The following is an 11,742-nucleotide window of genomic DNA, read 5'->3' as shown; positions in this document are numbered from 1 at the left end:
CTTGCTACCTTCCCAATAAAAGTTCACACACAAAATCAACATCGACCCAATGGTGCGGAATGAATTCATCAGTCGGGTTGGAGGCAACGGGGAGGTGGGATGAACGACGTTGAGGACAAGTACCAACTCTTCTCTAATGTCCTTGGCTTCAACTCATTTCAACGCAAAAAAAAAAACACCATGTAGGCTTATGATGATGATGATGTTGCTATATATATACTTTGTCCACAAGTCAATGCCATGGTCAATCACAAAAAAAAAATGCAGGGTATGTCATGACACAAATTGCATGTAACATGTTCTTTTTCCTAGTTGGATGTAACATATCTAAAACGCAAAATGTTTGGTTCCAACTTTGTTCATAAAAAAAATGTTGGTTCGAATCTGTTAGTGATTTAATCTAATGAGAACTTAAATTTTGACACAACTATATGAATTTATAGTGTCAATTTTCCTTCACACGGAGTGTGTGATGAAGATATGTTTCTGGATCGGCACAAACATTGTGTGTGATTTGCTTTGAATGGCACTGGATGGTTCCTTTGTGATGAGGTAACCACGTGATCATCAACCAACCTTGTAAAGTAAGCAAGCGTTCCTCTCTGATCTTTCTACGTCTACTACTATGAGTCTATGACTTCTGCTTAATTGCTTTCCCTGTTCGTGCAGCGTGTAGGCAACCTAGAGCCATGTGTGTAGGTCATGTGAGGAGCTTAATTTCATAGCAAACTACATGCACAGGTGTATTGTATCCAGTCGTAACAGAAAGTACAGGGGCCGGAGGAAATAGGAGAAACGCCATGCACCACATTATCCCTCTACACTCGTCCTAGAGTTGAAGTTTCAATCCCAAACTCCCAACTTTCTTAGACTTCTTGAGCCGTGAAAACGTCTCTCCTAATCTGGTTCCATCCATTTTAATCCAGCTTTTCTGAGTTGTGTTGCCACGTCACTCTGACATGTCAACTAATCGGTCACGCCACACATCGAACCAAACTCGTTAGTCCCTATACACGTTATCCCTAAGTCAGTTCGCTATCTCCATATGTCACTCCATGTATGTACCTAATCGGCGGAGAGTACCTTACGGACAGCCGGATCATATCACCGACTCGAGTGTCCAAGTACTTCCGAATCCTGCACCCGAGTGGACACTTGAAAGGGTAAAGACAAACACATTGTTTCACGGGTTCAGCAAACTTTTTTTTCGGGCGGGCCACGGGTTCAGCGATTATGGGAGATACTTTCCCTATAACCATGGGATGACATGATAGTATAGTACTCCCTCCGTAAATTAATAGTATATGGGTCTGTCTAAGACACATCTAGATGTGACATAATTATGTCACATCTAAGCTGATGTCCACTCTGTTTGTGGTCTTTTTTTTGTCCTAGTTTCTTTTTATTTCTTGTTGATGCATTATATATATTTGTGGGAGCTTATATGTAACATCCTTAAAAAATATCTAGATGTGAATTAGACAAACTGATAGTATATAAGCGTTTAAAATACTAAAGTAGTTATCAGATGGCCACGGGTTCAGTGATTATGAGCGATTAGCACGACCTGAGGCCCTAGAGGTCAGCAAGTACCGCCGACCCACCGCAACTCGCCGTTGTCAGTTCCCGCCCCTGAGACCCCAACCCATTATACGTCTTGCCCATCCCCCCCCCCCCCCCCCCCCCCCCTCCCTGCCACACACGCATACATTGTGTTGCACCCATGCTGAAAATGATTGAAAATATTCACAATTCAAATATTTCACAATAAATTGAAAAAATCTAGTAAATCAGAAATACACAACTGAATATCCTAGAAAAAGTTTCAGATCATTTGGCTCATTGTATTTTTTTTCAAGGTCAGCTCTTCATTCGTCATAATGTGTCTTTATCGAGAGATTCCCAGATACACTCTGGGCTGACATCATGAAAGATAAAAAAAAAACACAAAGTTCACTCGCCCTAGCAAGACTATCTGCCGTCACATTCAAAACACGACTAACATGAACAAAGGAGACTGGCGAAAGGTCGGCCCCTGATCTCTTGATGTCCTTCGCCATAGCCGGGACCGGGAGAGTAGATTTGTCCCTCGACGCCAAATTTAGCCTAGAGATAAGAGTGAGACAATCAAAGGTCAGGATAATGTTCCTGGAATCTTTAGTCCCCACAAACAAGATCGCCTCGCGCATGGCCAATGCCTCAAACATTTCAAGGGTGGCCAACCCCTCAATGTGTCCACTACAACTAGCAAGACAATAACCAAGGGAGTCTCGGATAACCACTCCAAACCCCATCCTCTGAGAAGAACTAGCAAATACTGCATCCAAATTGACTTGCATCATCCCCACCGGTGACGGACCCATTTTGGATGTGAAGAACCAAGGCCGGGATCGGCTTAAGGCAGGCAGTAACACCATATATCAACGAGGCAAGATTTTCTCCAGTACTGGTTTCTGAGTAAGGTTTCTCCTAAATTTTGAACATGGAATTCAAACAGCCAGAGGAAATTGTGAAAGTCCTAGTAAATCATAAATATACTTGTGCATGTAGATCGCCGTAAGGCCCCAAGCTGAGCTAAAGTAAGCGACTCATTCTTTCGAAATAGGCTTTTATCCCGCTTTATATTAATAAAGCCACAAGGCCAAAAGATACATGGTGTTGCCATCAAACGGCAAACTTGAGCTAAATATAAACGAGGCATTCTCTTAATTACACCGCCGGAGAGACCATGACTAGACTCGCCAGTCGACACAAGAAGAAAGAAAAAGAAATGCAATACTCTCCTCTAGACCGGCCACATGTGCCAGCACCTACATCCATCAATTCCAACTTTCCAAGTGAGGCGTACAGAATCATTTCCATCGCAGAAATTAAGCAAGACCCGATCACACACTCACTCACTCGATCACCTACCTAGCCGCTCTGCTGCTGACACCACCAAACACACATACACACTAGCTAAGCTGCTGCTGCTGCCTGCTTTGTCATGGCGTCGCCGAAGAAAGCAAAGCCGCGGGCGAGGCGGCCCCTGCTGCTCCGGCGAGCCATGCTGCATTCCTCCCTCTGCTTCCTCCTCGGCCTCCTTGCCGGCCTCGCCCCGGCCTTCCGCTGGACCCACGTAGCATCAACCGCGGCCACCGCCCACGTCTTCCGCGCGCTCCACGCCGTCGACGGCGCCTTCAACCACACCGTGCTCCTGCTCCAGCAACAGCAGCGGCAGCTGCAGCACGGACCCGTCGACGTCGCCGTCACCGCCCTCCCCTCGCCGCGGCCAGAGCCGGAGCCGCTGCGCCAGCCGCAGCTGCTGCTGGTCGTGACGGCCACGGAGCGGTCGGACCCGGAGAGGCGCGCAGCAGGGCTCACCCGCGCGGCGCACGCACTCAGGCTCGTGCCCCCGCCGGTGCTGTGGCTGGTGGTGGAGCGGGCGACGGAGGCCCCGGACACGGCGCGGCTGCTGCGCGGCGCCGGGGTGTCGTACCGGCACCTGACCTACCCCGAGAACTTCACGGCCGACGGCGTCGGCACGGAGAAGGAGCGGCACCACCAGCGGAACGTGGCGCTGGGGCACGTGGAGGAGCACCGCCTGGCGGGGGTCGTGCTCTTCGCCGGCCTCGGCGACGTCTACGACCTCCGCTTCTTCGACCAGCTCAGGCAGATCAGGTGAGTGCATGCATTCTCCTGCCTACAAGTCTGGTTAAACTGTTCATTTCATTCGTCGATCGATCCTTTAGTGAACTGGTAATTGTAGTGTAGTAAACTGGTGATTAAGTTGCACTGCGGGTAGTAATTCAGAGTTGCACCCAGCGTTGTCGGTGGAGTCGACAGTAGACGAGCCGTAGCAAATAATGTGCATGCAGCATGGCATGGGACTGGCCACTCTAGCTAGGCCCATAGTGATCGGTGATAATATGATGCACCAGCTAATAGTACTCCACTAGCTAGGAATCGAGCAGGGATAGCTAGATGGCATGATGGATGTCACTCAGCAGCACCAGCAGTGTACCACCATGTTGTTGTGGACGTGCATGTCCATGTGCGCACCATCCTCCGCTTGCCTCGGTGCGCGCCCGAGTGTCGGTAGAAACGTGGACGAGCGAGCGAATGATTGGCGCTAACGAGACATTAATTTGAATCCATTCATTAGCCGCCGCTGCCGTTACTGTGCATGAATGGAGCAGCACACTGTGTGCATGTATGGTGCAGGACGTTCGGTGCGTGGCCGGTCGCGACGGTGTCGGAGCGCGAGCGGAAGGCGACGGTGGAAGGGCCGGTGTGCGGAGGCTCGCCGTCGGCGGTCACCGGCTGGTTCTCCACGGCCGACGCGACGCCGACGGTGAGGGCGGCGAGGCCGCCGGCGGGCACCGTGGACGTGGCGCGCTTCGCGTTCGGCAGCGCCCTGCTCTGGAACCCGCACCGGTGGGACCGCTTCCCCGTCTCCGAGCCCGACGCCTCACAGGTACTGTAACTCCGTAATTGGATTATAAAACACATAAAACACTGGAACAATGTTCCATTCATCTTGATTTATTACCAGAGTAACTGGAATCATGGTCGTCATGTGTTGTTTTTCTTCCAGGATTCGGTAAAGTTTGTGCAACGATTGGCCGCAGAGGAGTACAACGAGTCGAGAGGAATGCCCGATCCCGACTGCTCGGAGATCATGGTGTGGCGTGGAGATCAGCTCGTCGCTACCTAGATTGCTCTGGATAAATGATAATCATAATATACATATACCTACCCACATACTCCCTCCGTTCCAAATTACTTGTCGTGGTTTTTGTTCAAATTGTAATTTGGAACAGAGAGAGTACATGTCTATGCACGTTGATCGCAACACGGCTACCCATTACTAGCAGCTCCAAATACGGGGGCAAAATGATAATGTAATAGCCCTCGCAAAAAAAATGATACTGTAATAGGTAATCAAGTAGCTTTCCGTGCACAATGATCATGCATGCAATTTTGTCTTTTGCCACTAATATATATACATAAAAATGATTGTTGCCTTATTGAGTTCACCCAGCCACAAAGCGCACTATACCTCTTCCAGAGTATATATGCTCAGTCATACTATAGGCCAAATTGTCTCACGTCGATAGGGGGCTAGAAGACGTATCTGGTGCACTGGAGCTTCTTCTGCTACCGGTGCACCGGATGCCGGTTACACATTCAAAAAATCTAAGAAAAAAATAGTGCATCGAAAAGACATGAACCTATGTTGTCACAAAAATTCAAATTTAAACTCCAAACAATGCTCGAGACACAAAAATGACAAGTGTGACATTAATATGATAATGGGCCAAATCTAAAGCCCAACTTGTCCTATATACTATTCAGTGCCGAATTTGTCATTTTTGTATCTATTTCGAATTTTGATTTGAATTTTTGTGACAACATACTTTAATGTTATGTGAATGCGCTATTTTTTCCAGATTTTTCAAACATTTGGAAATGTGCCAAGGTAGTCCATTGCACTGGTAGCACAAGAAGCTCCGGTGCATCAGATACGTTCTCTAGGGGGATAAGCCATATGTCTCAAATTAACACAAATATCTCGGTGTCATTCAAACAACATAGCACCATGTTTCTCTGCAAAAAAAAACATAGCACTATGTGTTTTTTATCGAGAATTTGCACATTGTTTTTCCCGCAAACACATGCATGCAGATGCTTATGCTCATAAACATACACATCCACTCATTCCCATAAACATACGCACGCACACTTTACCTCTATGAGCACCTCTAAGAGACCAAACCGCCAAGTCTTAAGTTTGACGAAGTCACCACAGGCGTCTCGCTGTCGACGGGCATGCTGCTTACCCAAAGAATAGTCATTCAATCCTGGATTTAGTTCAGGATTTAACGTAACACCATAGTTGGTTGAGTGGCTATAAGCCGAAATAAATGACTTTCACTATTTGTTTGCACAAAGTCGCAACATTGGTCGTATTTAAATTTAACCAGGCAAAAAGGGATTTCTTTTGTCCATGAATGTGCAATGTTAACAAGTGAGATGAGGGAATTCCACGAAAATCAACATCTCATAAATTCTAGAATATCCTCATAGTTAAACTAAGCTATGCAATATTATTGTGGGAACTTTCCTTGTGCTTTTACATATATTAAAATAGGTATAAACCCATTGTAATACACATAAGTGAACAATTATTTTGCATATGGATGTGATGTTTCCATCTATTTTGGGCCTTCTTTAGTTTAAAACGAAACTAAGTTCAACAAAATCTCATGACCAAAAATTGAAAAGGAAACATAATTTTAAATATTATAGAGTTCTACTGGCAAGTAAAGCATTTATATAATCATAATGATAGAGTTTGTGGTGTATGGCACTAGACTTATAGTTCTAATATTGCCAACAAATTTATGTGACTAATGTTGCTAGAAAATAGAAAAAAATTGTATAAAATGTATTTTGAAACAAAGTATGTAATATTTTATGATATATAACTAAGTAAAAATGTTTAATATAAATAGATATTAATTAATTATTTTTGTATAATCAAATTGATAGAAACAATTATGCATAGCTTGTATTATTCTCACAAACTGAAAGAGACATGTTAGTACGACAAAACACAATAAATTTACCTATCCAATCTCCCAAATAGATATCTATAACAGTCGGATAACATTGGTAAGAGAGTCCTCCACGATTGTTCTATATATGCATGGCTCCTTAACAAACTCTTCCACATATGCATGCCTTTTCAACAAACTTTTTCACGGGACGCAGAGAAAAACATATGTTTTTGTTTTTCTTAAATAATATATACTTATATTCTCTCGACTTTTCCTCTGAACGCTCACATGTTGATAATATATCCGTAAGAGGTTTACAGATCCAATGCGGCTTCCTCTAGCTCAACAGCATCAGAAAGGCGGACATGTTGGTAATACATTTGGTAGAGTGAGGCACCTTCCATATCAAAAATCTTGCATGGCGTCTGGCTTCGGACTCCCTGTATATGTGGAAGAAGCATAAGATTAGTCTAGAGACAAAGTAGATGCCCAGTATGGAGAATTTACATCCATTTTTGCGCAGTATTTTGTTTAAGATCTGTACTTATCGATGGCCAAATTATGGAAGTTGCCAAGTATTGAGTCGGTGATTAATAATGGAAAATGGTTGCTATTGCAAGCCCTAGCTCCAATTAGAGATATATAACACTCCATGTTGCTCATAAGCCTTTGGAGGAGTTGGCATGTTCGAAATGGATTAGTACACCATAAACCTACCCCGCCCATGGATGTTGCTGTCAGATTTTTGCATAATTACTTGAATTCCTTGATTGGCATCAAAATGAACACTCATGTTGATCTGGTAAAAGGGAAAGATGTCATATCGTATGATCGTCCTAGTGTGCCCGCAAGTGCACTAGCTCAGGCCCTAGGATGGAATCCATCAATCGAGGGATGGGTCAATCAAACTGAATACCGATGACTCTTATATTTCGAGTGAAGATGCGGGTGCGGGCATGATACTTCATAACAATGTCGGAACCATAATATTTTTTCAGCATGTAGAACTTTGTTTTCTTGTAGAGATGCACCGGAAGCGGAGTTATGTACATGTATGGAGGGTCTGTTTTTTTTTGGCTATTTAGCGTTCCGAGCTACCTATAGCCATTGAGATGGACTCGCTTACGACAATGACCATAATTTCCAGCGGAGAAGCCGATCGTTCGGTCTATGCTTCGCCGGTGAATGAGATCAGATATCTCATGGGTCTTAGACATACTTCCATTACTCACGTTTTTTTGTTCCCATAATAACGCTAGAGATAATTTAGCTAGTTCTGGTAGAGTTCATCGCAGGACAATGACTTTGCTTGGTTCAGGTCCACTGAAGTTTTGAAGATAGTGTTTGATGACTGTAATGACTTGGTGGTTGAGTAATACAAGTATTTCTCCTGCAAAAAGAAAAACGCAAAGTATGTGTACTTTCCTATCTGAGACCGTTTAAATTTGTTGTATTTCTAAATTTGTTGGTCCGTGATACCACAAGTCACTCAACCGGTTAGTAAGCCCAAAGTATATTTCAAACTAGGTTGCTAGGAACTGATCCCCACGCCACACCATAACCTCCGAGCAATCCCGGTTGGGCATCCCCCTCGACTTGTTGTAATCCTCCGCGGCCAACCGCTGCACAAACTTCACGGAATCCTGATAACAAAACATATATAGGGTTAGCCAAGACAGGGCCATGGATCCCATGATACTGCTGACTAATCAATATTTCGCGCTCTAGTGAAGTGAAGATCGAGACAAATGGAAGCTAGTGTGGCGGTGCACGCCGCGCATGAATCACGGCCTTAGTTTATGTCCTGTCCCGGCCGTTCGTCCTGCCGGCGCACAGCAACAAAATTGACGGGGCAAATTTCACGGACGAAAAGCCGCACGCTTTCGCGGCCGCTTTGACGACAAGCCCGCCGTCGTCGTGTGCGGAACGGCGGACTAAAATGTGGAAGCTAGTTAATTGAGTAATGAGGACTGTACCTGTGAGGCGTCGGGCTCGGAGACGGGGAAGCTGTCCCAGCGGCTGGGGTGCCAGAGCAGGGCGCTGCCGAACGCGAAGCGCGCCACGTCCACCGTGCCGGCCGGCGGCCTCGCCCTCACCGCCGGCGTTCCGTCGGCCGTGGAGAACCAGCCGGTGACCGCCCACGGCGAGCCGCCGCACACCGGGCCGTCCACCGTCGCCCTCCGCTCGCGCTCCGACACCGTCGCCACCGGCCACGCGCCGAACGTCCTGCACCGTAGACATGCACAGTGCACGTGTCAGTGGCACGTACCAAAAAGCGACGGCTAATGAATGAGTGCACAGAAATGGTTCAGATTGATTAAAGGTGGCCAATCATTCGTCCATCCATGTTTCTCGGACTGGACGGCGCTGCCGACACTTGGGCGGGCGCTGAAGCAGAGGAGGAGGCAGAGCATCGAGAGCCGAGCATGGTCCGCACATGCATGGACGCAGTCGCGCGACAACGTGGTGCACTAGTGCTCAGTGTGACATCCGTCGTGCCATCTAGCTATTCCTGGTCGATTCAAAGCTGCGTCGTGTACTACTCATCGGTCGCCATGGTCACCATGGCCTACTTCCGGTCTAGTGCATATTTACTGCTTGTCAACCATCCACTAATGCACCCTCAAACTCCACCGACACCGGCCAAACACTCACTATAACGAACACTTTCAAGAATCAAGATCATGCATCTAGCTGCTAACTCACTATGCTGAAATGCTGTTTGTAATGGCGGGTGGTGCTAAGATCATGCACGCTGATGAAAAGTGCGTGCATGATGCATGATCCGATGGCTAGCTAAAAGTTTTGGAGGCAGGACGCGCGCGCGCACTCACCTGATCTGCCTGAGCTGGTCGAAGAAGCGGAGGTCGTAGACGTCGCCGAGGCCGGCGAAGAGCACGACCCCGGCGAGCCGGTGCTCCTCCACGTGCTCCAGCGCCAGGTTCCGCTGGTGGTGCCGCTCCTTCTCCATGCCGACGCCGTCGGCCGTGAAGTTCTCCGGGTAGGTCAGGTGCCGGTACGCCACCCCGGCGCCGCGCAGCAGCCGCGCCGTGGGCAGGGCCTCCGCCGCCGGCTCCACCACCAGCCACAGCACGGGCGGGGGCACGAGCCTGAGCGCGTGCGCGGCGCGCGTGAGCCCCGCGGCCCGCCGCTCCGGGTCGGACCGCTCGGTGGCGGTCACCACCAGCAGCAGCTGGGGTTGCCGCAGCGGCTCCAGCGCCGGCGGCCCCGGCGCCGGCGCGGGGAGGACGGCGACGTGGACGCGCCCGTCGCGCAGCTGCCGCTGCTGCTCCCAGAGCAGCAGCACGGTGCGGTCGAAGGCGCCGTCGACGGCGTGGAGCGCGCGGGAGACGTGGGCGGAGGCGGAGGCGGTCCAGCGGGCGGCCGGGGCGAGGCCGGCGAGGAGGCCGATGAGGAAGCAGATGGAGGCGTGCAGCATGGCCCGCCGCAGCAGCAGCGGCCGCCTCGCCCGCGGCTTCCGCGCCTTCTTCGGCGACGCCATGAGCGGCACGCAGCGGCGGGCTTAGCTAGTGATGAGTGTTTGGTGAGCGAGTGTCAGTGTGTGCGAGTGTGATCGGGTGCCGCTTGATATCTGGGTGGGAACTGGGAAATGATTCCATCCAAGTTGGACTTTGGTCTGGGATCGTGGATGGCTGGATGCATCGGCCAAATCTCGACTGACATGTACACGTGGCCGGCACGCCGGGTTCAGACCTCCGAGCGGGCGCTGCACATCCCATTTTTTACTCTGCTGTCCGCTGGCGATGCTGCGCGTTTCATAGCAGAAAACGAGTTCATCTGTCTGTTTTATCTGGGATGAATGTATGTTTAATCACAACTAATCAAATTCAAATATACAGTAGATGGTGATGCGAGGTATACGCCATTCTAGTCACCGTCTCCCGCCGTGCACTCAGTTTTGTCCGTCGACCTCCTTGTCAGTCGTCGGGGTACTTGGCCATCAGACAGCAGTACCGATCGAGTACGGACGTGGTACCGGTAGCGACACTGTGTCTGCAATCAATGCACGCTGTCGACCCCGCTTTGTCGTCGGTTCTTCTTCTAGAGTACGTACTCCTGTTACAGAAAGGAAGCTATTCACTCAGCAATTTATTTCATGCAGACAGATAGACATTGGCATCTTCACCTGACGCCAAGAGGAGAGATTGGCATCACACGTGCATGGCTTGCTTCCGTTCCCTATCGAATGAACCAAACAGGATTCAGTTTCAGAAACATTAATAGAAGAAGGCCCTATAAATCCAACTATTTTGTTGAGTCCAAGAAACAAAATAATAGGATCTCGTGTTTAATTATGCTTGAGCAGATTTCTGCTACCTCGTGTCATTAATAGAAGAAGGCCCTATAAATCCAACTATTTTGTTGAGTCCAAGAAAGACCATCATAGGATCTCGTGTTTAATTATGCTTGAGCAGATTTCTGCTACCTCGTGTCATTAATAGAAGAAGGCCCTATAAACCCCACTTCTCCAAATCATCTTTTTCTGTTTTGCTACGCTGAACATTTTTTTTATAGATGCAAGTGGCAAACTGCCCTCTTTCTCATCATTTTTATCAATCAATCAGGGCGAAAGAGAGCTCCAAAGTGGCTTGTCTCCCTGCAAAACTTCGTGCGCTTCGATTAATAGAAGAAGGCCCTATAAATCCAACTATTTTGTTGAGTCCAAGAAACAAAATAATAGGATCTCGTGTTTAATTATGCTTGAGCAGATTTCTGCTACCTCGTGTCATTAATAGAAGAAGGCCCTATAAACCCCGCTTCTCCAAATCATCTTTTTCTGTTTTGCTACGCTGAACATTTTTTTTATAGATGCAAGTGGCAAACTGCCCTCTTTCTCATCATTTTTATCAATCAATCAGGGCGAAAGAGAGCTCCAAAGTGGCTTGTCTCCCTGCAAAACTTCGTGCGCTTCGATTAATAGAAGAAGGCCCTATAAATCCAACTATTTTGTTGAGTCCAAGAAACAAAATAATAGGATCTCGTGTTTAATTATGCTTGAGCAGATTTCTGCTACCTCGTGTCATTAATAGAAGCAGATTTCTGCTACCTCGTGTCATAGTTTAAGCAGGCAATAAGCAACCAACATGACTACATGAAGACTCTACTCGGTGGTATGGCCTGAATCTGAATAATCAGCACAAGTTGCTTGCTTCAGGAGACTGCTGTCAGTTCGGTAACA

General features: G+C 47.8%; 2 protein-coding genes across 3 annotated transcripts; one reads left to right on the top strand and one right to left on the bottom strand.

Annotated features, from left to right (window-relative positions):
- Positions 1-2,727: 2,727 nt before the first annotated feature.
- On the top strand, positions 2,728-5,009 carry LOC125540894 (probable beta-1,4-xylosyltransferase IRX9). Its single transcript, XM_048704425.1, has 3 exons — positions 2,728-3,660; positions 4,204-4,456; positions 4,577-5,009. Exons 1-3 carry the CDS (start codon positions 2,987-2,989, stop codon positions 4,694-4,696), a joined length of 1,047 nt encoding a protein of 348 aa, XP_048560382.1. The 5' UTR covers positions 2,728-2,986; the 3' UTR covers positions 4,697-5,009.
- A 1,211-nt stretch (positions 5,010-6,220) lies between these two features.
- On the bottom strand, positions 6,221-10,171 carry LOC125535470 (probable beta-1,4-xylosyltransferase IRX9). Of its 2 annotated transcripts, XM_048698524.1 has the most exons (4): positions 9,377-10,171; positions 8,519-8,768; positions 8,105-8,185; positions 6,221-6,982 (listed from the first exon to the last, which is right to left on the bottom strand). In XM_048698524.1, exons 1-4 carry the CDS (start codon positions 10,042-10,044, stop codon positions 6,857-6,859), a joined length of 1,125 nt encoding a protein of 374 aa, XP_048554481.1. In that variant the 5' UTR covers positions 10,045-10,171; the 3' UTR covers positions 6,221-6,856. The 2 variants fall into 2 exon arrangements, with proteins under 2 accessions (XP_048554481.1, XP_048554482.1); XM_048698525.1 differs by lacking the exon at positions 6,221-6,982 and having other exon boundaries at positions 7,856-8,185; positions 9,377-10,162.
- Positions 10,172-11,742: the final 1,571 nt, after the last annotated feature.

Source organism: Triticum urartu, chromosome 2, assembly GCF_003073215.2.
Source record: "Triticum urartu cultivar G1812 chromosome 2, Tu2.1, whole genome shotgun sequence".
Classification (NCBI taxonomy): domain Eukaryota; kingdom Viridiplantae; phylum Streptophyta; class Magnoliopsida; order Poales; family Poaceae; genus Triticum; species Triticum urartu.
Note: the sequence above shows the minus strand (reverse complement) of the source record. Positions and strands in the feature narration are given on the sequence as shown.